The sequence below is a fragment of the Dipodomys merriami genome, unplaced genomic scaffold (assembly GCF_024711535.1).
Source record: "Dipodomys merriami isolate MVZ:Mamm:240054 unplaced genomic scaffold, mDipMer1.0.p SCAF_5, whole genome shotgun sequence".
Taxonomy (NCBI): Eukaryota; Metazoa; Chordata; class Mammalia; order Rodentia; family Heteromyidae; genus Dipodomys; species Dipodomys merriami.
The window spans coordinates 49,832,366-49,860,313 of NW_027206068.1; the positions used below are offsets into that span (position 1 = coordinate 49,832,366).

The 27,948-nt window shown below is 36.4% G+C and overlaps 1 protein-coding gene across 5 annotated transcripts in view; it reads left to right on the plus strand.

Moving 5' to 3' along the window:
- Foxp2 (forkhead box P2) overlaps positions 1 to 27,948 on the plus strand; it is a 513,305-nt gene that overhangs the window by 381,234 nt on the left and 104,123 nt on the right. For 3 of the 5 annotated variants that reach the window (XM_069996601.1, XM_069996600.1, XM_069996603.1), the window contains one exon: positions 3,712 to 3,786. The exons of the other annotated variants lie outside the window; for them this stretch is intronic. In XM_069996601.1, coding sequence (XP_069852702.1) covers positions 3,712 to 3,786 — 75 coding nt within the window. The remainder of the gene's footprint in view (positions 1 to 3,711; positions 3,787 to 27,948) is intronic. 5 annotated transcript variants of the gene reach the window in all.

Consider the following 27,948-nt stretch of genomic DNA (forward strand, 5'->3'; position numbering starts at 1 on the left):
CATGCATGAAGCCCTGGTTCGATTCCTCAGCACAACATAAGCAGAAAAAGCCGGAAGTGGCGCTGTGGCTCAAGTGGTAGAGCATTAGCTTTGAGCTGAAGAGCTGAGGGGCAGCGCCAAGGCCCAGAGTTCAGGCCCCACGACCGACAAAAAATAAATAAATACAACAAAATAATAGTATGTAATAATTCCTATTATAACATTCTCGGGTAGGGAAGGCAGAGTCAAGGTAAAGTACAGCAGGCCTATGAACAGGAAAATCATTAGTTCATCCTGGGCTACACTGCAGGACATTGGTTGAGGAGATGAAGATGGGTAGAAGGTAGGGAGAGGGAGAAAAGAAGAGAGGGAAGGAGAAAGGAAGAGAAGGAAAGGGAAAAAAGGAGAGGGAGCCAAGTAAAGCTACGTATCTTGGTCAAGGTCACACAACTAGTTACTGTTGAGACGGGATCTGAACCCCGGCAGACTGTCTCCAGAGCCAAAATGTTTATTTTGAACATTAAATGACTTACTCTTTCTTATTTTAATGGAAAATTATAGTGGTCCATATTTAATGGAAGAACAGATTCTTTCTGAACTTACTGTTGAAAGCTCATTCCAGTACATTGTCCTGGCCTTTTCACTGTTGGAAGGTTCCTTGGTACTTATTTGAAACAGATGCAAACACTTAAAACATCCATTTGAATTGGTCTTCATGTGATTTGTTGGACTATGTCAGGTTGCCTCCAGGAGACTCATTTCTAAGTGACTGTCTGATTACATTCATCTTTCTGCTCCTTTAGAAACCGGCAGCTCCATGGCTGTGGTAAAGCCTGGCTGGTCAGGGGTTTGTGAGCCTCTCTTGCCAAGATTCTGTCTCTGCATGTTGTAGGAGCATTATGGCAGTTGTAAGGAAGAAACTGCATGGATTTCTCAAAGCAGTTTCTTAACGTAACCTGTTGGCAGATTCGATGACTGGCTAATGGTTGTTCAGTGTATTTTCGCACACTTTTAACTCCAGGAGTTGTCTGCTGAGAGTTATTTTATAGCCTTTGCTTTTCTGTTATTCTTCTTCAGTAAACTTAAGACCCCCTTGACCTTCTCACAAATTGTGCTTTCTTTCTCTTTATTGTTAGTGCTTCTTTAACTCTTTTGAGTTTTTAATTGTGATACTTAAGAAGTTGCATGCAACTTCTCATTCCTATAATGGTAGACTAATTTGGTGGTTTAATGTACTTTATTTATCTTATGGTGATCGAATGAGTTGGCATAAGTATTTGTATAATCAAAGTTGCTACTCAAAAAAAAAACTAAACAACAAACATGTGCTTTAGAGTATCAGAAATTGAAGAAATAGTTTTTGTACCAATCAATCAATGTATATGATAGTCTCTATTTAGATGCATTAGAGTTCCTTCAGACTCTTGATTTATATCACCAAGAGCTCCCTATTTGTCAGTTAAAATGACATTTGGGACATGTTTAAGGAAACAAAGAAGATTCTGCCTTTCAGTTATCCTTGGATTTAGTGAATTATGATTCTAAGTCAGTTGGGCTAAGAATAGGCAATATTCTCACACTGAAGCCTCAGTATATTTTCATCACAGAGCTCCAAAACTGCATAAGAAATCTTGTGAAATCTTCCTTCTAATGAACTCCTTCTGATGCCCGGGCACCTATGAACAGCATTTATACCCTTTTATGTTGTCGTACATTTTTGTATGTTTTTAATCACATAAAAATCTCAAGAGAGGGGACTTCCTCTGTCTGTATTCCCCCTTCCTGACCCTAACTGAGAATGCAAATCCTCAACATCTCAGAATGTTTAGTTCATTTCTGAGACACAGATTTGAATATTGTATTCAACTTGAATGTTCCTGAAAGAGGGTACGGTGATGCTTCTTATTTACAGAACTTCATTTTCAATATTAAATGTAAATAGTGTCTGAGCACCTTTGAAGTTCATTTTGGTTTTCTGTTGGTGAACATCTGTCCCTGAGGTTTTTAAATTTGTTGTTGGTGGTGGTCTGGTTTATTGTTCCCTTGTTACCGTATGGAGCAGCATCTCCTTCTTAAGGATACTATGACCTTGTTAAATAGCAGTCCAAAAATTGTGTGGCTTGTTTTGATTTTAACCAAAGTTACAGCTGCCTAGCTGTAAAGCAGTCAGTTTCTCTTATTATGACTAGTTCTTCAACTTGTACTGTTTTAAATTGCCTGCAATTAGCATATTTCAACCTTATTTTTAGGTTTAAATTGCAGTGTGAGAGTGTACTCTCCTCTTAGCTAATTAGTGCTATCAAGGAACAGTAGGTTACCTCATTAGTACCATGTGCATTTAATTAAAGAAGAGAAAATTGGAGTTAACCTCATAGTTAATATTTTCACAGAGTGCTACAATGCCAACACCTTCAATTGGAGTCACACCCCTGTGTATCTAATTATGCACTGATGCCAAATAAGGTTAGCAAGGGTACCACAAGGCTGTTGACAAAATAATTTAGATGAAAATGTGTTTGTTGGATTCTGACAGTAAAATACAACTTGAACATTTTCCCTCCAGTCCTCATCTGCCAGCATCAGGTGACATGCTTCTTCATAAGAAACAGAAGGCAAGGGATATTTTGGAAGCCATTTCTCCTGTCTGAATTAATGTTTCTCTAAGCTTGAAGAAAGCGGCATACAGTCATGTAAAGCATATACAATCCAGTTCTTAAACAGAGCCTCTGAACTTCAGAGATATATTTGAAAAGAATTATTTATAAGATGTAATATTTACATGCATCAAACCACTACAAATACTCCCTGACACCCTTACCACGTCCCTCCTTGCTTTTCTTCTTTCCTAGTATAGTTATAATTTCCCCTGTGTGCCTTATGAATGGGGATCATCCTTTCATATCATACTTGAACTCTAAGGATGTGCTGTCACATGGTCTATTCAAATGCATTGTAATCCTTTTGCCCTTCAGACAAAAATCTTTGAAATGTCTAATGCTACTTAGGTGAAAAATGACATTCCATGTCATTTATCAATAAATAATCACTCCGCTGTTAGAGATAAAAATGCAAACTATATGTTTGAGTATATAGAGTAGATTTCGATGTAAATGGCAAAATTCAACAGGTTTTCACTAATATGATGGAGTGTAGCTCCATATTCTTAGATCTGTTTTAGTGGCAGTAAATGTGATATAGCAATGCACAGCCAAGAGAGTTTGGTAAAGAGCTTGTTATAATTGTTCTTACATTTCATAGTGTAGTAGCATTTGTGTTCATTGGTACAGATATAATGGATTGCAACCCAGAGGTAAGCTTTTTCCAAATTTGGTGGAGATGACTGAGTTTAAAAGACAAACAGAATACCATATTCTAAAAATTGCAGTGCCATTTAACTCTATAGAAAGATTTATGAATATTGTCCTTAATTCTAGTTTAGAAGTTGGAAGTCACAAGATAGCACCATCAAAAAGAAGCAGGGCAGTTTTTAGTCATTTGTTAATTCATTATGATTCCAGTATTCAAATTCATAACAGTCCAATTATTCCTATTTCATAAAAATCTATGCAGTATATACTGTGTGACAAAACTGGAGCAGTCTCCTTTGTGTTGAACCTTACAAAATAGCGATCCCCAAAATTAATTTTTTAAGGTGATAACGTAGATTATTAGTATAAGTCTTAAGACTGGGGGGAAAAAAAGCCAACTCCTGATTCTCTTTGTTTAACCTAGGAATTGCTTCCAGAATCAAAATTATGTGTGTGTGGCCACTCTTCTGGTGATGAGCATCCTCACAACACATTTGCAGTAAGTTATATGGGGGCAATTAGAAAGCCAACTGCTAAGCACAAGCCATGACCCAACCCCTCCAAACAGATTACCTGTGATTTTTCTATAACCAGGTACAGGCCATTGGAGCCCACAATCAACTGATGGCTAATGTTAAGATGTAGATGCAATTGGTTGGTTTTCTGTCACCTCTTGTGTTCTCAATTCAATTATGTATCATCAAATATGCAGTCAGTTTCTGTTACTTGATCACATTAAAAACCACTTGATATATATATTAAGACAGTCGCACCAATACACTTTTTTTTTTACTTTTAGGAGGAGTTAGATGCTAATAATATATGGAGAAAATAAATGCATAGAGATTATAGATTAATCCAGTGTTGTAGGAAAAATTGCTGCTTCTCGGCTTCTTGATTTGAAAATTGTCATATAAATAGGTTGTGCGTGTGTGTGTGTGTGTGTGTGTGTGTGTGTGTGTGTGTGTGTGCACATGCATACACGCATTCTACCATTACAATTTAACTTGTCTCTTTGAACGATAATATTCACTGAAAATTGTTTTGGTACTGGTTAGTACTGGAAATTAATAGTAATCATGAAGTGTCCACAAATTTATAGGCAGAACAGTTTTACATTTTTGTTTAGCATGGTTCCTACCTATATTATTCAAAACATTCTAAAATTTATGTACTTTGATATAATTTTTACTTGTTCACTTGTGAACTAATGAATTTACTTAGTCTTACTACAAGTTTTCCAAAGTAGATTCTCAACATTTACTTTTTACTTCCAGTATGTATTTCCTAATTAGAAATGATAGAGGGGCTGGGAAGGTGGCTCAGTAGTAGAGTGCTTGCCTTGCATGCATGAGGGCTTGGGTTCTATTCCTCAGCACCACCTAAACAGAAAAAGCCAGAAGTGGTGCTGTGGCTCAAGTGGTAGAGTGACAGACTTGAGCTGAAGAACTGAGGGACAGCACCCAGGCCCATAGTTCAGGCCCCACAACCAACAAAAAATAAAAAGGAAAGAAATGATAGAATACAATGCAAAATTCTTGAAATAAATAATGAATTCCATAATATAGTTTTCAAAACAGGTAATTTTTCAATAAAATTATGTTCAATTAATACATAATGCCATTATTTATGGTAAATATAAATTTTTCCTAGGTGTTCACTGATATTAAAAAACTCATAGTCATAGGCAAAAGTAGCTGAATAAAGAATGGAATCAGTAAATTTAGACTATTGGTAATAAATTTTGCATATGCAAGTTTTATAAGTTTCTGAAATAATACATTTTGGGATCCTGCTCATTTTAATCCTAAAGTCTTTGACCTTCTTGAACTTTCTTTAAATAATTTTTAAAAGAAATAGCAAAATTATAAACTGATAATTTTATTTAAACTAGTATAAGCTACATTTACACAACTGGCTAATATAATTGGTTTTCTAAGTGTTCTTTATATAGTTTTAAAGGAAGATACATTTCAGGTAAACATTATACGTAGGTATAAATTTAACCTTAAAGAATATTAATGCGAAATGCAATTTAAAAGAGCATTAAAAATTGGTGAACGTTCCCACTTTTTCTGGAGATTTGGGTATCATCAGATATTAGGTATTCTCTAAATAGTGTATCTAGTATTACATTGTGGAACATCAATATTTTTATGTACACTTTAATATTATATTTATTATGTCCTTCCAGTTCAATGTAACTGGGCAGTAATTGTACCTGCTTACATCATCTCTACCTGAAAATTGTCATCTTAAATTCTATATGCTTTTAAAAAAATATTTTGGTTCCATTGGTTATATGTTTAGTATCTTGAGAGGGGTAATACATACATTTGTACAATTTTGGTATCTTCAGTCAAAATAAAGTGCAGAATTTCTGACTTTAATCACAAGGGCACTGGAGTTGAAAAGCTTCATAATGAGAGCTTCCTCTCCAATGCTTATTGTCTACATTTAGTTCTTCAAATGGTTGTCTACTTGATCTCTATCCTGAAAAACAAAATCACTCGTTTTACTTTTCTTTTGTGTTTCTGATTTTTATTTGATTTATTTTTATTTGTGTTTATTTGATTTTTATTCTTAATGTATTATCTCAGACTGTGCCCTACCATAACACAGAAAACCAAGTCCATTATTTTATAACTATGCCTGTTGACACCCCATCTGCCCAAATAACCTCGTTAACACCTACCTGCAGATAGCCTTATTGTTATTCTTGCCCACAGGTTTTAACAGCAAAATACATACTGTTTTAGTAGAGATCTGGCCTGTTTGCACTAACTGCTAAGGCAATTATGTTAAACACTTATGGTCTTTGTCTTTTGAACCTTGTTTGTCAAATGAATTTTTTGGTGGCTAAAATATATTAGGCTTATAAAATAAGAACAAAATGTGGCTGCAGTTTTGTATGTCATTCAAATTAAACATTGACCATATTTTGTCACCCTCTTCCCCCACCCCGGAGGGCTTCACTTTTTTTGTAATTTCCTACTGGGTGCTTCATTTTGAGGAGATCATGATGATGTTTAAGAATTTCTTTTCTTTTTCAAATTCCTCTGTCCAGCTTTACATAAATCTCAACGCCAAACCAGGCTTTAAGAGCCCCTAGAATTAATGCTAGGCTAATTATCTAGTCCTTTTCCTCATGCTCTCAGTCTATAAGAATTAGAATTACTTATCTCATAGAATAGCAATTGAGATTAAATTTGATAACTTTCAAAAGTTACCTGAGGACCAGCATATACTAAGTATGTAGTAGATATTGAATCCATTTGTAGCATTGTTATGCACTTACTTGGACAAACAGACAATTCTGCTTGAAATCACATAAAATATGTTTAATATTAATCTTAAAATAGTCATTGGACATTGGACATTGGATCATGACTAAGAAAACTGGAGGCATTCCACAATGAGAGGATTTTTTATATTCATTTATTAAAATGGGAAAGTGACTAATTCACTTAACAAAATCATGGTTATCCAAATCCAGTATGATTATTCAAGAAAAGGATGGCTAAATGGAGGAGACAGAGCCCTACTTTGTTACACTCTAACTCTAGAGCGAACTCTGGCAGCTAAGGGTTGTTGTGGCTAAAAAGTGAGGAAAATGATTACTTCTCAGTAATAGAATTAGAAAATAAAAGGATAATGCCAGTTTATTTGAATGTTTTCTTCCTTCCCTTCAATTATAAATGCATGGCATTTACTTTCAACTAAAATGGGAAAATAGCTGACCAGTAATGTTTTTTTCCCCTAGAGCATTCTTGTTTTAAAACCCACTCAGCACAGTTTTAACTCTTTGCATAGGGTAGAGATATATATTCCATAAACATGACATTTTTATGAAGCAGTACAGTTTCACTATGTTTATTTTTAATGATCTATATGGATAAGAATAAGGATGTTAGTACTATCATTCTTCAGTAAGAAATAGACCTTAACATAATAAAATATTTCAAGTGCATTTCATCTGATTTCATTAGTGTCCTAAGTATATATTATTTATGACCATGTTTAAGACTATTATTAAAGAAAACATTCCAGATGCTTCATCTGGACAGAATAAAGGCTTTGGATTTTAAAAGCCTGGACTGACATATGAACGCAAACTTTAGATTCATCTTTTTCTTTCTTAGTATTATTTAGAAGAGCAGTTAAAATTTCTATATACATTGCAACTAGGGTAGAGCTCCTGAGACTCAGTTGGTTCTAGCAACCTATCAAAAGTGATTACCTTTCACCTTCCATTTTATCACAATATTTGAGATTGCTGTGAGTTATATTGATGTTGGCTCTAAAGAGGACCAGTAACAGAGCTTTGTCAATGGAAGCTCCTCTTTGAAATTTATAATGAATAATTTACTCCCTTTGATGATTCACCAAGCATTATTAGTATGGCAGAAATCAGGGGCTGATGAAAGGATTATTTATTTAGAAACCTAGTTTGTTGCTAATATATTTTCATCAAATAAATTGATACATGCACTAGAATGTGTATGTGGTAATAACATGAATTTATGGTGCCTCTTAGGACACCTTGTATTTTTCCTTGTATTTTTTACATTTAAAGTTATTTACTTATTAGGACATCTTGTATTTTCCCCTATATTTTTCATGTTTAAAGTAAAGAGCTCTTAGTGATAGTCTCTATATATATGAATCATAATCTGCATTACCTATTAACAGTTCACACTATAGTTATTGTATGCTTCCAAACCTTACTTTAGAGAATATACCTTCTATACATTCCCCTAGACAATGTATATTCTATATTAGTTATTCTTCTGTCCTCTATGCATTTGCATCTCACTTTATGTTTGTATACTAATAGCCAAAAAGGTACAGAAAACAAGTCATCTTACCTATAGGTGTTCACTGTAAATGAACATAAAATATACACACAAACATGTATCTTAGTGATCAATTGTGCAAAATAATTTTACTGAATTCTTTTATTTTGGTGGTGGGGCTTGAACTCTGGGCCTGGGTACTGTTCCTCAGCTCTTCAGCTCAAGGCAAGTGCTCCATCACTTGAGCCTCAGCACCACTTCTGGTTTTCTGGTGGTTTATTGGAGATAGAAGTTTCACAGTCTTGCTTGCCAGGGTTTTGAACCACAATCCTCAGATCTCAGCCCTGTGAGAAGTTAGGATTACAGACCTGAGTCACCAATGCCCAGCCTGAATTCATTATTTATTGAATGCTATTTGTAATTCATTCTTCTTTATCTCATCAAAGTTAAAAGTTTTACATTTGAGGAGCTGGGAAGGTGGCTCAGTGGTAGAGCGCTTGCCTTGCATGCCTGAGGCCCTGGGTTCGATTCCTCAGCACCACATAAGCAAAAAGAAAAAAGCCGGAAGTGGCGCTGTGGCTCAAGTGGTAGAGCGCTAGCCTTGAGCTGAAGAGCTAAGGGACAGCGCCCAGGCCCAGAGTTCAGGCCCCATGACCAGACCAAAAAAAAAAAAAAAAAGTTTTACATTTGAAATTTTCATCAGGAAAATGAATTATTTGCCATGCACAGAATTAATAAATTCTATGATAAAAATGTATCACTATCACAATTAACTTCAAAGGTTATTTGTGATAGTTGAATATGTTATTTTTCAATACACAAAGCTTGTCATGGCAAATTGACTTTCAAACTTAAACTTGGGACTGTGTGCTTTAAATCTTTAGTTAATGGATATTTATTCAATCGATATTATTGATATCACAATTATTTTATATTCTAATCATGTATTGTATAATGTATACAGAAAAAGTAATAGTAATTTACCTTCAGTTAGTAATATTCCATATAACAATGATAATATGCTTTAAATAAATGAATACACACTATTGACAAGATAAAGAATAAAATACCAAGTTAATGATTTCAAGACAGAATTACACTCAGATTCATTGTCACAGAAAAGTTTGAAAGTTTTCTTGCAGCCATATTTCTCAGCTCCTTTTCCTTGGATTGCAATTTCCATCCAACTAACCCTCTTCTTATCTGTGTTAAGAGAAATGTTATTAATTGATTTTGCAATATTATGGAGTCCACCCTTCAAATCCAGCCACCATCCTCAAAAGATAATGACAAAGAATACTTATCATTTTGAACTTTACCTAGTATTATTTCATGAAACATTGAATCTATTCTCAAATTTGCCATATGGCATTATTTTCTGTTTATAACCTGTTAAATTTTTTCCTGTTTTTCTTTTTTTGGGGGAGGGGTCCAGTTGTGGGGCCTGAACTCTGGGCCTGGGCGCTGTCCCTCAGCTCTTCAGCTCAAGGCTAGCGCTCTACCATTTGAGCCACAGCGCCACTTCTGGCTTTTTTCTTTTTGCTTATGTGGTACTGAGGAATCGAACCCAGAGCCTCAGGCATGCAAGGCAAGCGCTCTACCACTGAGCCACCTTCCCAGCCCCTCCTGTTTTTCAAATTCTAGTATTTATGCAAAGGCCAACTCAGTCACTATTCCACAAGACCACTTTTTCACCAGTGCAGTCCACATTAATTAATTCTTCCTTTGATCTGGTATTTCTGTACAAGATCCAACTCATATTTTCAAATTAATCCTGTACAGATCCCTGATACTCAGTTCTATTAAGATCATGTTTATTGAGCATATGCTATTGTAATGCTCAGCAAACTTTCAAGGAAAATGATATAAATAGCCACCTATTATTGGACAAATTTAAATTATGAAGACGGGAAATGAATAACTTATAACTAAAAAAGTATGGAAAATGTAAAGAGTTTTAATCCATTTACTGAAGAACATGCTTGTGGAAATGTTTTATTCAAAGCAAATATTTAAAGGGAAATCTATGGGTACATGTAAATTTTTAGTATTTTTTTCAGCTTAACTTTATGATCACAACTAAATTGATATAGTATTGATACAAGAATTTTCCATTGCTATCCACAGGCACATCTTTCCACAGGCCATTGTTCCTTTTAAGGAAGTATTGTGAATGCTCAAGGCATATGGATTTCAGTGTTGTGTTCATTGTTCTCATAATGCTACCCAACTTCCACTGAAATTATGCCACCTTTCAACAAATCTTAAATTTTACTTTGGCACTTTAATTAAGGACTTTATTGTCGCTACCGCCTCGACCAGCAAGGAGACAGGACACCGGACTCTTCTCTCTGCCGTTTATTCAGGACCTTTTTGTAATCCTTGTGACCCCAACCCCGGGGAGAATTCCCCACAGCCTTAAGTACCCGCTGGGTAGCCAACCCTGATACGCCACGTGGGAACCACCAATAGGTTCAGGTGCGCGGAAGCAAGCCAGATTCTTTGCCTTAGCCATATCAGGAGTTGTTTACCACAGAGAGCACTCGCCATCGGGAAGGCGGAGGGCGGAAACCGGCACCATCTTCCAGGTGCGGCCTCTCGCAGCTCTCTACAGTTCCCCCTTTTTTGTTTAAAGAACACAGATGAGAACAGAGGTCTGATCCCTGTTGTGCAATTGCAAGGACTGCATACAAGCCTTCTCCCAGAGGGCGCCTTCTCTAGGGATGACTCAGCCTGTCCATTGATTCGTTTTTCACAAGGACGGGAAAAGGCGAATCGAACCCGTGTGCAATCAAACATGCTCTCCTCGAGGGCAAAACTCATGCCTCTCGACTGCAGTACTTTGGCTTTGCAATCTGTGTTCATTGTGTTAGGGTGGCAAGCCACGCTTAGGGGGACTGACCTGCTCCAATGACTGTAAAGGCTTGGATAATCATGGCTGCACTGCGATGCTGAGAACCTCTAATTTGGCAAATGCACCACAGACATACCAAGGAGGCTAACACCAGGAGGCCTATCAGGGCTCCCAAACCCGCCCCCTCCTTGAGATGAATCATAGCAGCGGAGATCCATGAAGATAACCCCTCCGCCAATCCGGCATCCACTTGGGTCGAGTTCACCATGACGATGGCAACCCTGAGCTGTTCCATCAGGCTGTCGAACTCCCCAGTTCAATTACCTAAAAGATAACTAGACAACTGTTTAGACAAATTTGCAGCGTTTTTTGAATAGGTTTTTTTCCTGGGCCTGAACTCTGGGTCTGGGCGCTGTCCCTCAGCTCTTCAGCTCAAGGCCAGCGCTCTACCACTTGAGTCACAGCGTCACTTCCGGCTTTTTTCATTTCTTTTTGCTTATGTGGTGCTGAGGAATCGAACCCAGGGCCTCATGCATGCAAGGCAAACGCTCTACCACTGAGCCACCTTCCCAGCCCCTTTCTTCTGGGTTAATTGCACCACAGCAGCAGCTAGTCCAGCATTAGTTAGTGGTCCACCCAGCTCTCTGCAAACTTTCATCCATGCTTCTAGTCCCCTATTCTTTTTTTTTTTTTTTTTTTTTTTGTCGGTCGTGGGGCTTGAACTCTGGGCCTGGGCGTTGTCCCTCAGCTCTTCAGCTCAAGGCGAGCGCTCTACCACTTGAGCTACAGCGCCACTTCCGGTTTTCTGGTGGTTTATTGGAGATAGGAGTCTCACGGTCTTTCTTGCCCGGGCTGGCTTTGAACCGCGATCCTCAGATCTCAGCCTCCTGAGTAGCTAGGATTACAGGCGTGAGCCACCAGCGCCCAGCTTAGTCCCCTATTCTTATATGGGGTTATGGCGGCTCTGCATTCCTTAGTACACTGCTCGTAAACAAGCTGTTTAATTAATGGCATGGCTGCATCTGGGTCACCAAAAATTCTGCCAGTGGCCTCGACCATACGGGCAACAAAGTCCGAAAAAAACGGCTCCGTAGAGCCCTGCAGGATTTTGGTGAGATTGCCACTCACCTCGCCTTTATTTGGTAAGGCCTTCCATGCCTTTATGCCAATTTTATTGATTTGTTCATAAACCTGAACCGGGTAGCCTATCTGCTGATTGGCGAATCTCCCCTGTCCAAGCAGCATATCTCTGTCCCAAGCTGGGTTTCCCCCAGCCTGATTGGCCGCAGCCTCCTCACTAGCAAATTCAATCAAAAAGGCCTTCCAATCTAAATACTGACCTGGGCTCAAACAAGCTCGTGCGAGCCCACTCCAATCACCAGGTGTCATGCAATGTCTGTTTAGGGCCTCCACCTGGGCTACAGTAAAGGAGGCTGTGATTCTGTATGTCCGCACAGACTCAGCTAAAGATTTTATAACCTTAAAATCTAAGGGTTCATGATACCGCTGTCCCTGTGGATCCTGAAATATTGGACAGGCTAGATGTAACTCGGTTCTGACCGCTTTCCACACGCCTGGGCTGAAAGAACAGCCGGGGCTGCCACTTCCAGGGTCCTCCGCATAGAGCGGAGGGGCCGAAGGTGTGGGGCGGGGCATGGAGGGCGTGCATTCGTCTTTATCTGGGTCCTCTCTCTCCTTCCCTTTCCTCCTCTTTCTTATCTTTGTTTTTTCTATTTGTTCTATGAGTGATTGTAGTTCCTCTGAGTCTGTAGACTCAGAGGTCTCTAGTTCGGCAAAATCAGGGTATAACCCCCCCCTGCTCTCCTCCTTTTCGCTGTCTGCCCTTTCCGATCTTTCTTCCTGCAGCATTTCTAGGGCGGCCTGACCATTCTCTACCGCCTCACTGCAACGCTGGTCCTCGAGACAGCCTCTTATCAGTTTCCATATTGGTCTCACTCCGCTCTTAAGCGTTCCTTGTTCAGAGGCAAAATCTAGGTCCCTCCTTAGTTTCTCCCAAGAGGCCACCGTGAGGCTTCCGGAGACAGCGAACCACGGGGCAACGATGTCACATTCATTCAAAAATCTCTCTAAAGTACTTTTTTTTATTTTTAACTTTTTTGAGTGCAGTAGCTCATTGAGAGCCAAAAAAATTGGGTGCGAAGAAGAAGCGCCCATGTTTTAAACATTTAAAGCTGGTAAACAAACTTTTACTTTCACTTTTGGCTACTCTATTGACTAGCCCCAGGTTCTCACTCTCTCTTTATCTACCGAGAAGAGCAAAATCCCCCCGCTCTTGTGGCGGATTCGGATTCCCCTTTTACCTGGGAACTTACTCCCCGCTCTTGTGGCGGATTCCCCTTTTACCTGGGGACTTACCGGTGCACCACCCTGACCGCAGAGAGTTCTGAGTCCTCGTTGGGGTTATGGCTGAGTCCCCGTACGGGGGACCGCCACGTGTCGCTACCGCCTCGACCAGCAAGGAGACGCGACACCGGACTCTTCTCTCTGCCGTTTATTCAGGACCTTTTTGTAATCCTTGTGACCCCAACCCCGGGGAGAATTCCCCACAGCCTTAAGTACCCGCTGGGTAGCCAACCCTGATACGCCACGTGGGAACCACCAATAGGTTCAGGTGCGCGGAAGCAAGCCAGATTCTTTGCCTTAGCCATATCAGGAGTTGTTTACCACAGAGAGCACTCGCCATCGGGAAGGCGGAGGGCGGAAACCGGCACCATCTTCCAGGTGCGGCCTCTCGCAGCTCTCTACACTTTATATGTTCCTTTTTGTTTGGAAGGATTATCATAAATTTTATTTTGCTTTTTTGGACACCATAATGTGTTTTCACAAAATTAAGGTCAATCAAACACTCAGTAAATCACAATGATTTAAACATGACTGATGATAACATGGGACTGACCTAGAGGTTTTCTGCATCAACTGAGTGGCACATTGTATGCAAAAGAATTTAGATATTTTGTATTTAAATTTTTTGGATATTTATATTTGCTAATATTTTTACCCTACTTGGCCAAAATCATATGTAATAAGTCCTTGAATAAGGCAGGTTATCTTAATTACCTACATCCCTAGTCCTCTACATGACCACCGTCCCCTCCTGAGTGGTACATTTCTTATCACTGATGTACTATGTTTATGAGTTAGTGTGACTCACAGCCCATAGTTTACATTAGAGTTCATTCTTGCTATTGTATATTCCATGGTTTTGGCCAAAGATATAAGTTTTTACCTTATAGTATATTTTCACTCTCCTAAACATTTTTTCTGTGCTCTGCCTCTTAACTTTATCTTCCCTCTAAATCTTGATAAGCACATTGAAGGAATTTAAAATCTCAGATTTTTGATATTATCACAGGATGAAGTGTGGTTGTGAACCATTGGGTGGGATGGGAAGAAAGTCATGAAGGTTGATAAGAGTATTTTCAACAGGACAGAATATATTGACTTGAATAATGAGAAGGTGCATGTAGAGATGACATGTAATAAATAGTACTCTTTGAGAAAATATTTTGATAGAGGGGAATATGGTAGGATTATGGCTTAAAAGGAAATCAAAACTGAGGAAGGTCTAAGGAGGAGGAGACAATGGAAATGAAAGATTAAAATACAATAAGGAAAAGAATAAAACTTGAAATGAGTTCTGAAGGATGAAATACTACAGGGTGATGCTCTCAAGGGCAAAAATGGGGAAAATGCATTCTTTTTCTGAACTGGGTAGAAGTTTGAAGATGAGTAAACTCATTGTTAAATTGCCCCCCCCCCACACACACACACTCCTTTACATTATTTGCAAAATCTGTTCAAACCTATGATTACCATTCTATCCGAATTTGAACTTTGTATCAGTTTTTAGAAATTACTGAATACAACATAAATTTTCCAAAAGAGGGGTAAGTTATGATTATAGTCATTAGAATTTTCTACATGTGACAGCTTTACTCTCACCATATTTGTTATTCTTGATGATACTATTAGCTAAAGGAATAAGTAGTTATTAGAGTTAAAATTTAGCAACTATTTTCTCATAAAAGACTAATAACACATCCATAATGAATGTTCTTGCCTTTCCTCAGACAGTTAAGATAGATTAGTATAAACCTGAAGAACATTAATTATTTTTATGAAACACTTAGATGCATTAAGATTTTGAACTCTTTAAGTAATTGGTTAATTTTGGGTAATTAATAAAGTGAAGATTTTCACATTTATAAAAAACCTTTTAGGGGAAACAGAATGTGTAACAAGAATGAAATATATGCAGAAATATTATGATCATCTCTTTTTTATTATATTGTCATTTTTAAATCATTAAGAACAATCTGTAAACCAGCCAATGAAACTGCTCTTGGACATACATTAGCTGCTTAAATCTGACTTACTACTGTACAATTTGAAATGTGAAATAAGATACAATGTGAAAATAAGATACATTGGACATTCTTAAACAAATGAAAATAAGATACATTTGACATTCTTAAACAAAAAACTTAACTATTGTATCTATTCAAAGATTTGAATTGAAGAGTATGGAAAAGAAAACAATTATTTTCTCTTGGAGAGCAGTTGAGAAATTGCCCTTTATTATACTCCCTTCCTGCACTTCAGTCACCTCTGTACCTCACATCTTGCATTCTAACTATCCCCACCCTAGATTCCTTTTATTATTTATACTTCTCTTATTGTAAAAATGCTATACAGAGGGGTTACAGTTACATGAGCAAGGTAATGAGTACGTTTCCTATCAAGCATTGTTACCTCCTCCTTTTATTTCCCCCTATAATCCCTTCCTTCCCACCTCCACAACTACACCACCATCCCCCGCCTCCTTCCCCCACCCAGCCCCATGCCTAGATTGTAAAGTTCGTTTTTCAACAGTGTCTTGTGCATCTCATTGTTACAATGGGTCAGCCTGTATCCCTATTTAAACATTTTGTTTTTTTACCTTCCCCTTCCCAAATTAAAGAAGTATATATACAAGATGCAGAACACCGACATCAAATACAGTAAAAACAGGGGTTATACCGTGGGGGAGGAAGGTACAAAGAAACAAATCACATGGTACATTATAAAGCCAGGCCCAAACCATAGGTCCCATGGTTTCCCTTATTTGCAATAACTAGTATATGCTAGTATATGTCTGGGTCAAGCAGAAAAGGTCAAAAGCTATGTACATATGACCAGATAAAATAATGTTAAACGAAATGAACCCCAAGATAGAGAGACAAGTGTTTTTTTCTTTCTTGCTATTGTTCCTAGGTTCCTTTTATATTGTGTGCATGTGATCATTCAGTAGCAACCCACTAGCTTTACTCAAAACTTTCTCCTTTCTATATAAACATTCATCTCAGGGTCCCACAGAGTGGCTGAAGAAACATGTTCACTGTAAGTTGATGGCTCCAATTAATGTATTATTCTCCTAGAAAAAGAATTGCATGCTTGGAGCAGATAACATTTTTTTGTTTTACAGAAGAGACCACAAACAATAGAATTTCAGGAACTGGTGACTGATATTTGATGGTATATACTGCCCAAATATTTCTGTGGCTTCTGAGCAAGTATTTCCTACTTTATTTGTGACAAAAATCACCCATATTAACATTCTATCCAGAGTTATTTTCCTTTTTGAGAAGTTTTCTGAAGCGATTTACTTTGTTTCTATGTTTTGTCATTTTCCCAAGGTTTTGGTCACAGCATGGAACATGTCAGGTTTTGTGAGGCTAACTTTACTGTGTCACTATGAAAAAAGCCTACACCTTATATTATATCAATCTTGTGCAGCAATTTTTATTATGCTCATTCACACTTAATTTCTCTTTCAATGTAACCAAAAAAACCCCAAAACAGTTTATTATCACATTTTAGCAAATGACTTAGTTAAGATTAATACTTAAATTTACCCAACTCCACTTTTCCTTCTATGTAGAATAACATCTATGGTATATACTAATTTACTCTTCTACAAACATCATTTGTTTTTTAAAAATCCCCCTACCCTCTAGAAGAGTATTTGATGGTTTGAGTGGTCCTTTCTTGAATACTTGACTCTGTTGTTCTCCATCTTCTATAAGCTAAGGATTTTCAGCACCACCTTTGCAAACAAGAACACAAAAGGGATTTGACAATTACTAGGCAATGCTCCAATTCATGCTCTCAGAAATTTGATGATTAAAAAAAATTCTGACCCAAACTTCCTATGTTTTTCCTATCAGTTTATATTTCCTTGTCTTCCTTGAACCAATATTTTTCTCTCATTAAACATTCTCTTCTGTTGACAGTTGAAACACTTACTTGGCATCTGTGAGTCTGTGCTATTTTTCTAAAATCTCCTCCTCCTGTCATGCATCTTATTAGTCTCCCTATTTTTAACTACTCTCAAAAATAATCAAATATTCACTCTGCCCTAAATACGTCTACTTCTTTTCCGCCTGTGTGTCTTGGCCTGCTTCCTCTCTGCTACCTACAGCCACAGTGGAAGAGCGCAGAGAGCATCCATCATGTTCCGACTAAGTTATTTTCACTTTGCCACCATGAAATCTACATGGGAATCAAAGAGACCCCACTTTTCTCATTATTTTTTTGGCTAGATTATGATTACTTTGAAACAAATTTCTCATTTGTCCATGTTACACAATGAGAAATGAACGTGTTTCTACCACAGTGTCTGACACATAGTAGATATTTGAACAGCAATCTTTTGTTTTTGTTTCTATGCAATTTTGTTTTCTTCTGCTATTTATAATATTTAATCTAAATGCTTCTGCATAGAATCAGGAGGGGGACAAAGTTTTGAGTGGAAACATATTAGGAAGCAATATTACAAAAAAGTATTTGATCTATATATCCTCTAATGGTGAATTTACTTTTCTTATTGTCCAAGGAAAAATTCTCAACTTTATGAAGGTTCTTGGAAACAATGAGACATTAAGGAGTGGGTGACTTTAAAATTCAATTTGCCAGTCTTTTAACTGTACTTTCCAACTTTTGTAGTGAATGAGGGCATCGTTTTGGAACTCTTATCACAAGTTTAGAGTTTCATTATTTCATAATAATTATTTAAATTGAATCATTGTGACTGATTCAATTTGGTATACACTGTTAGTATTGTCAAGTGATAAAGATCTATATCAACTTTTCTGATTCATACTTAGTCTAGATAAGGGAGTATTTATTCTAGAGCATTTCTATATAAACTGTATTTCATAAGAAATCCTAAATCTTCTGTGAATTTGTTAGAAATGCAGAACCTCGGACCCACCACTGGACTATAGAATTAAAATCTGCATTTTTAAAAGATCCTTAATTTGCTTATATGCTCATTAAAGTTTAAGGAAACACTGTTGTCCAGCATATGTATTGTAATGTATATGTATTAGGAAAACAACTTGCTTTAAAATATGTGTATATATGAGTACATATTTTAAAGGGCTATAAGATAATATGCATACAAATGCATGTATACTTTAGAGAAACAGGATCCTTGACTTGCTATAATGTTTGATGCAATAATAAAAGTCTAGGGAAAACAGAATCTTCTGGTCTGAATTACATTTGACATACTTTTTAACTTTATTTGGCTGTGTGTACATGTAAGTCAACTTCAGAAAAAAACAAAGGTAAATTCAGTTTGAATGTACAATAATTTCAATAATATAATATTTTTGAAGTTTTTCTTCAAAGGGCAACCAACCTGTTTGATTCTTTAGTTGGCTACCCATAAATAATAATTGAACTGAGGGAAAAGCTATTTATTAGTTTGAAGTTAACAAATATTATATACCAGTCTCTGATATATCCTATAAGTATTTCTGAAATAAAAATATTGTGAAATATAGAGAAGATAAAAAGATTTGCTGTAATGGAAATTATTAGAATTATTTTCGGTGGTGTTTGTTCTTCTAAGATTCCATTTATAAACACCTTATTATATTTTGTTAAATGACAATTTATGAGATGCTTGATGACTTTAACTTGTGCATTAAATATGCACATATATTTAACAATATTTGCATCTTATAATATACCTAACATTAACTTGTCACAGTGTTACTGCTTAACTATTTCTTTGATTTTATTTAAATTTTTATGATTAGAATAGTAATAACAATGGACATGAATGTAAAAGGGTTCGGGGAGAACAGTCAAGGGAGAAGGAAAGAGACATGGAAAGGCAAAGAATATGTTACATAGATATATTTTTTCTGCGCGCGCGCGCACACACACACACACACATGAATACAGTATCATGAAATAAATCTAACAAACATTGCTTAAAAAAGGAAGGTCCTGGATTCTTCCAGGTTTTTTATATGGCACATATAATTTCTCTCATAGAGTTTGATGACTTTGTGCTATAAAAAGATTAAAAACTTAGTCTTTTTTTACAGTCATCAATTTTAGTTAATTCTGTTATTTGAAATTGTTCTTGTGATTATTTTTATCACTTAGATAATAGTCTTAAGTTTATTTTTCTACTGATTTTTCTACTATAAATGGTAACTGCTTCACTAAATTATAGTTAACAGCTTGTTTTATTTCATAAACCTACTAAAATCTTTTTGAAGATAAAATTGGGAATGTCTTAAAACTTTCTTCGGTCCCCTGTATTTTGTTTCATCTCTTACTACTTAGAACATTTAATAAGATCTTCCTTCCTTTCATTTATTAAATGGCCTGCTCTTTTTTTTTTTTTTTGGTTGTTCCTTCCATACTGAATGAAGAGTAGGTTGGTTAATAGGATTAGAAGCTGGAGTGAATACTCTTGTGTAGTGTGGGTTTCTTTCAATAGGGAGCCTTTCCCCTATTTGAAAGTGTTGACAGATAGGCTTCACATCAGGACTTCAGTCTAGGATTGAGGCACCAAGTGACCACCATTGACAAACAATCTTCCAGTGTGGTCATCCACTGCAATTGAAGCTAGGAGTTAACTGTGATCACCCATGTCGAGTGCTTTCTCCAGACTGATGGTTTGCTTTCTTAGGTTAATAATGTACTCTTTAGACTTTATCCTTGGTTAAAAGTAATTTCTGTGAGAAACTTGTTCCTTTTGAATTTCTGAGAGACTATGACAGGAGTGGGTGCCTTACCTGCCTGCTCATTCCCAATGATGGATTTCATTTAATTGCCTTAATGATTGTGTCTTGGGCCAACCTTGTCCTTTGTGTTCCCTAGGAAGTGAGAGCTTACTACTGATATTTAAATATTTAGGCTGAATTTTTGCATTGTTTCAGCTTCTCAGTCTAGTTTGTTTGTTTTTGCCTTTAGTTATTTATTTATTTTTCTGCCAGTCCTGGGGCTTAAACTCAGGGTCCTAGGCACTGTCACTGAGTTTTTGTATTCAAGGCTAGTGGGCTACCATTTTGAACCTGGGAGCCATTTCCACCTTTTTGGTTAATCAGAGATTAGAATCTCAAAAACTTTCCTGTCTTGGATGGCTTTGAACAGAGATATTCAGATATTAGCCTCTTGAGTAGCAAGGATTATAGGCATGAGCCACCAATTCCATGCTTCAGGCTAGGTTCCTTGATGTGCTCACTTACTACCAGGTTTCTCCTCAGCCCTTCTGGTCCTGTCCTTGCCTCCCTCTCTCCCTCCCTCTCTCCCTCCCTCCCTCCCTCCCTCCCTCCCTCCCTCCCTTCCTCCCTTCCTTCCTCCCTCCCTCCCTTCCTTCCTTTTCCTTCCTTATAAATAAATAAAATACTAAACTATTATAAGCAAAGGATATACACATCAACCTTTTCTGTACATGCAGTGTTACACAATTCCATACAATGGGCTGTGGTGCTATAACCCCCTATGTGAAGAATAGAGTTCACAACAAGCTTACAGATGAAATCAGATTCCAAGAACAAACTTTGCTTGTTACTAATTTAATTTACTTAGTTGAGTAAGTTCTGAATCCTATCCCAAATTATTTCAGTGACTTTTTTTCCTTCCTTAATATTAAAAATATAACCCAAAGACATTCTGCCTGCAAGTGGGGCTATCATGAAAATTTAAAGCCATCACCTGGGCCAAATATTACATAAAAGAACTTTGCCATTTTAATGTGTGATGCAGCCAACCATATAGTCTCCTATTTCTTGGGCCTGACTCTCAAAACATGGGTTAAGGACCAGAAAGACCCTCACAGGATTATATTGATACAGGTTTTTCTCCAGGCTGCCTCCAGGCTGCCTAAAGGGCCCTTTATTAACTTGGCAGGCCTGATCCTAGGGGAGGATACAAGTAACTGAGACAAACCCAACTGTGGTGCTTCTCATATGCAGATATATGCAAAAGGCATTAGAGCTATTTATGACCTCTGGAGGCTCTGCTTTGACAGTAGAATATACAATATCTCACAACAGAATTCTATTTGACAATTGAGTGTGACCATATTGTAGAATATGGTAAGTGCTGCACTTTGTGTTTAACTGGAGAGAAACATGATGAATGAATATCTTAAGAAGTGGATGTTGGGTATTCCTGGGTTGTGCTATTGCCTGATTGGATATACCTGATTGGACAAAGAACTAAGGTATAATCTGTCCCTCCCCCCCCAAGGATAATATGATTATGCTATATACTTTTTATAGAGAACTCAGATTCAGCAATTTCAGTGACAAAAAGAAAATAGCCTTCAAAGTTAATTCCTGTTCTTCCAAATTTTTACTATATTAACACAGTTTTTTCTCCCAACCCTTTTTCTTCTCAAATCTCAGCACTAATCACCCTTTTTAGTTATCTTAATGATCTCCTAAAAATACTGCTTTGTACTCAGTAATTTCCAGACTAAAATAGAGGAAATTAAATTCCATTAAACTCTAAGCTAATGCTTAATGTATATAAGCCAGGTGTTGGACATTAATTACTTTGACCATTGTAAGGCAGTCACCCAAATAATCTAACTAATGTAGGTCTTCAAATGATTGATTTACTGAGTTTTTAAATGCTTACTATTAATCTGTATTGATCAATCCAGTTAGTCCTTAAACATTTGTCTATAATTCAGTATGTAGTAAATTGGAGTTTATTGTTTTCCATTATATTTTAAGTCCAACTTAGTGATGATAGTGCATTTTTGATAATAGTTTTAGAAAATTATGACAGTGATACTTGTATTGAACTACCTCCCAGTGAATTATATTTAGTTATATTTTAAGTATAGGAATGTGTGTGTGTGTCTGTGTGTGTCTGTGTGTGTGTGTGTATGCCAGTACAGGAGCTTGATCACAGGGCCTGAGCACTGTCCCTGAGTTTTTGTGCTCAAAGCTAGCACTCTACCACTTAAGTCACAACTCTGCTTTTGGCTTTTTTGGTGCTTGATTGCAAATAAGACTCTGACAGCCTTTTGGCTGACTTTGGACATCGATCCCCAGAATCCTGAGTAGCTAGGATTACAGGCATGAGACACTAGCACCCAGCCTTTGTTTGTTTGTTTGTTTGTTTTTTGTTTTTTGTTTTGTGTGAGTGCTGAGGCTTGACTCAGGACCCTGAGTGATGTCCTTTAGCTTCATTGCTCCAAGCTGGCTCTCTATCACTTGAGCTACAGCTCTGCTATAGGATTTTTTTAAAAGCATGATCTCGGACTAGTTCAGATATTATACTGGAATTCTTTTCATGTCTTTTTTCTTATTATTCATGAATCTGTTTATAAAATGGGAGAAACATTCTTAATGGGACTCACAAGACAGAAGACTCCTAGTCACAGAAGCTACATTTCTCCTTAGTTACTAAAAGGGGCTTTCTTTATGGCCAGCTGGATACCAGGAGACATTTTGTTCTCCCACACACACACTCTGCAGCCCTTCCACAGAATGTTCCACAAACTTGACTGTATTCTCTATCCTCACCTCCCCCTGGAGAACCAGGAGCCCTATGTGGCTAAGGAGACTTCAAATGAGACTGGTATGACTAAGGAACTTATTCTATTTTGTTTCATTTAATTTAAGCTTAAATTTTAAAAAAAAATTGTTATCTAGCAGTGAATACACTCTTTTACAGTTTATTTCCATTGAGGAAATAACAATAAGAGATGCTATTACAGTATTGATTACTAAAATGTATTACTAAATTACTAAATTATTCTAAAAATATAAACAGAAAATTATTGTCAGATGTAAGTCAGACAAGCTAGTTGGTAAATGTTTCTTTAAATATAAGAATATTTTTTCAAGCCCAAGATATGATTAAATAAAATATCATTTGTATTTTTGTGGCATCCTTTTAACTTCCTTTCTTTCATTCGTGTTGAGTAATGCACCTTCCTTTAATGGCATAATTGATAGAAAAATTCTTTAGAGATAGTGCCTTTATGTAATCTAAAAATAATGTCCATCAGGGCTGGGAAGGTGGCTCAGTGGTAGAGTGCTTGTCTTGCATGCATGAGGCCCTGGGCTCAATTCCTTAGCACCAGGTAAACAACAACAACAACAAAAAATCGGAAGTGGTGCTTGGCTCAGCTGTTACAGTGCTAGCCTGGAGCTGAAGAGCTGAGAGACAGCACAGAGTTCAAAAAAAAATGTCTATAGGTGTTATTTATATCAGTCTCATATTTATAATTTATTGAGTTGATCTTGAATTTAGTTGTCATTAAAGTTGACTGTCACATTCCTAAATTAGATTTTTCATAAAATAACTAACATGAGAAATAAGAGATCCCACAAATATTACACTTTTTGTTTAGAAAGACTTCTTTTTAAAGCAGATACAAATGACTGCTCTCGATTTGTATTTGCCTTTGACTCTACTGGGATACCATCACTGTCCATATCTATTCAATCCATCATGACCCATTATCTTTACTGATCTATTTTAATCAAAATCTGTAAATATTGCCATCTTTCTTGATGAGCCTTTCTTCTCTCCATTTATTTTCAAGTAATGCTAATAGCCTATAACTCCTTTTAACCTGTCCCTTTAGATTTACAAGAATTCTACATCTAAGGATACATTGTTTTAGAACAATGAATATCACAATAATAAAATTACAAGTAACATATCTAAAAAGAGAGTAAAGTATCATTCCATTATGTTAAAATTGGCATCTTTTGACATTAGCTTGATATTTCTGTGAATGTCCATTCACTTCAAGTGGTTTCAAGCTCTCGTCTTTGGTTACAACCAATTTAAGCACCAAGTTCATCTTTGTCAGCTGAATAATAAAACATTCAAAGGTTCTGAACTATCCTTTGTTTTTACTTCCCTCAGTTTTGTTCACCTGATTACAAATACTTACTTTCATCTAATTTATTGAATACTGTATCAATAAATTCTGTGTGGGTCAAAGTATTGATTGTTAAAATCATAGTATTGACTAATTTCTACTTAGTTTATATTTTCAAGTTTAAAAAAAAAACAGTGGCAAGATTGAGGTAAAAACCATTCTGGGCTCTATGACAAACCATGGAGAGAGAGAAAGCAAGAGAGGGAGCAGGAGAGAGAGAATGAGAGAGACAGACAGACAGACAGACAGACAGAAACACACAGAGACAAAGTGAGGAGAGAAGGATTTCTGAATATGCAAGAAGATTTAGGTTAAAATGATGTCGATCAGTTTTCAAAAACTTATGTATCTTTTACTTTGGTGTGATTTGCTTTTTCTTGAGATAGGCTGTCACAGTGTAGCCTCTCAGAATGTTGATATTGTAAGTATGAACTACCATCCCTGGCCCTTATGCATTGTTTTTAAAACTTCCAGTTTTCAAGTATTAGAAATTATACATCAGCAAAATAGGAATAGGAGTTTATCCTGTTCAATCACATAATGTCCCAACTTTGTTGCAGGTAGATTCACCTAATGAATTTTTAGACTAAATTTATCAAGAAAACTGCTCAATCAATATCTAAATATATTTTTGATGTATATTCCCAATGATAAAGTTGATATCAACTTCCAGAACAATTCACATAATTAATTGTTAGACTAAATTTATCAAGAAAACTACTCAATCAATATCTAAATATATTTTTGATGTATATTCCCAATCATAAAGTTGGTATCAACTTACAGAACAACCAGCCAAGCTTGTATCTCCAATACATGAACATGCCTGCACATGTTCCCTTCTTTGTCAATACTAGATGATAATTTTGTCACTGTACCTAATGTAATTTTAATATTATCTATTTCACGTTTTTTTCAGTTATTGTAACAGATCATGAATTTATGGATAAAAGTTCATCATAACATGCACTTTGAATCTTCATCTATCAAATATCTCCCAAACATAGATGACATCAGTTCCCGTTTTTGCAGAGTAACTGTTTTCCTGAAGCATATTTTTGGGAAACACTATGTGCTATTTTTAGTAACCATAAATTTATGAATAATTTTATTAGTAATCATATGCACTTGGATTAGTGATGCAACAGCTTACATCACAAAAAGTATCTGTTCTTTATGTTTTGCTGAAATGAATAACTATTATATAAATGTCAATTAAATAAACGTCTATTGATCCATTAGAAATTGGAAGATCATGTCCTTGAATCATAAAGTCACAAATTTATCTAAGGAAATTCCCATTTCTGTTTTGGAAGGATTGTTTTTTATGTTAGGTTACACAGAACTTATTTTTAAAATACATATTCTTGATAGGTACTGGTGGCTCATGCCTGTAATTTAGTTACTCAAGAGGTTGAGATCTGAAGACGGTGGTTCAAAGCTAGCTCAGGAAAGAAAGTTGTGAGACTCTTATCTCCAGTATACAACACAGAAAAAGCCGAAAGTATAGCTGTGGCTCAAGTGATAGAGCACTAGCCTTGAGCACAAAGAGGCCCAGGGACAATGCCCAGGCCCTGAGTTGAAGCCCTAGGACCAGCAAAGAAAAAAAAAAACATATTGTCAGAAACTGAAAATATAAGTATGCATAATTCTAAAACACAGATAATGATATGGTTGGTTTATTATTACCTATCAAAATGTGGCTTCTTTTAGCAATATCTATTAATATGAATTCCCAGTAGTTAGATTATAATATTTACATATTTTCTGAATCCTTTATATAATGAAGTACATAAACTATAAATACTTTCGTATAAAAACATCCAAAATCCATTTATTAAACTTGCAAGATATCCTTTGGGGTTAATGTAGGATTCAGTTTAGACAAATCATGGACATCATTCCGTTGCCCAGTTACTAATTAATGAGGCTGTCAATCACAATCAGTAAAGTTACATATTTTCCCAACTTCCAATCAGGGCTTTGTTTCAACCAAGTTTAGCAAATGGATGGCAGAATGAATATGCTGGTGAGCAATGAAAGATATAGATTATAAAACTTGGCTTTTAATGCCTCATTGAGGCTTCTGAAAGGAAGTATTTTTGCCACTTCTATATTCCTAAGAATGAGCTTATATTGAAATAAATTATATTGTTGACACTTCTTACTTGGTCACAACTCCTATTACAATTCCAAAGATTAAATTGAGGTTTTGCTTAGTTTTTTAAATGTCAGTAGGTAGAATTAAATATTCAAAATATGTACCTGGATATATTTTCAATATTCATTAGGTAAAATTATTTTGTTAATTTACAGAAATAATACCTAAAATGAAAAAGCCAAAAAAGGAGAAGTCTAGTGATTTCTATACTGTCTATTTAAAACAGTGGTTTTTAAACTTAAGACTGATCTTCTTTGCAAGGGGCAAATACATATTATTTATAACATAATGGACTTATATTATGAAGAAATACTCTTAATAAGGAAAAGTCATCCTTATCATTCACAAAACTAGTAATTTAATATCTGAACTAATTGGCTATTCCTTCCTAGTAAATGAGAGAAAGGTGAAAATTCTATTCTATTTTAATTTCTCTACCTTAATTATTGTGCTCTTTTGCTACAGGCTTTACTGTATTAACTTTCCATGTTGTAATTAACCACTACATATCTATATTAATGTTTTTATTGTGTAGAATCCACAAGCCATTTTGACTGTATTACCAGGAAAATAATATCCAATACTCACTTGGTCACAGATCTAAGGTTCCAATGAAATAATACTGAACTCAGAACTGTCTCCTTGATAGTCCTGAGAACTATATTCTATATTGGCTTAAAAGTGTGTACAAGGAATAGAGCTTGTGGCTAAGAGACAGAGCACTTGGGTTGTGAAGCTCTGTGCTCAGTTCCCAATATAGAAAAACAAGAGTTTAAAAATTGCACCATAAGCCCGGCACCGGTGGATCACACCTGAAATCCTAGCTACTCAGGAGGCTGAGGTCTGAGGATCGCGGTTCAAAGCCAGCCTGGGCAAGAAAGTCCATGAGACTCTTATCTCCAATTAACCACCAGACAATCAAAAGTGGAGCTGTGGCTCAAGTGGTAGAGCGCTAGCCTTGGCTAAAGAGCTGAGGGACAGTGTTCAGCCCCAGGTTCAAGACCCACGACCGACAAAAAAACAAACAACAACGAAGTGCACCATATTTTTACTTTTTCTCACAACATGATTTTCATTACCTTTTCTGAAAAATGTTTAGATAAAATTGTAAGAACCCAGTTTAATAGATATCCATATTGACATGTAGTAAAGAAATAGAGATGATGATGCAGATATACAATTATATTGTACATATTTTAAGTTATACTGTACTTATTATTTTTAACTCATCAGAAGTTGAATGTCAAATAAAGACTAAGAATTATCTTTAGTATCAAAAGAAAATAAGGAACCAGGTATTGATGGTTCACACCTGTAATTCTAACTACTCAAGAGGCAGTCATCTGGGCTGGGATGTAGCTCAGTGGCAAAGCGCTTACCTAGCATGTGCAATATACTGGGTTCGATCCTCAGTACCAAAAAAGAAAAGGCAAAAAAAAATACAGTTAAAAAAAGGCAGTCATCTGAGGTTTGCAGTTCAAGGCTAGACTGGGCAGGAGCTTCCATGACACTCTTATCTCCAACTAACCACCAAGAAGTTGGAAGTGGGGCTATGGTTCAAATGATAGAGTACTAGCCTTGAACACAAAAGGTCAGGCACAGCACCCGGTCCCTGAATTCAAGCCTCA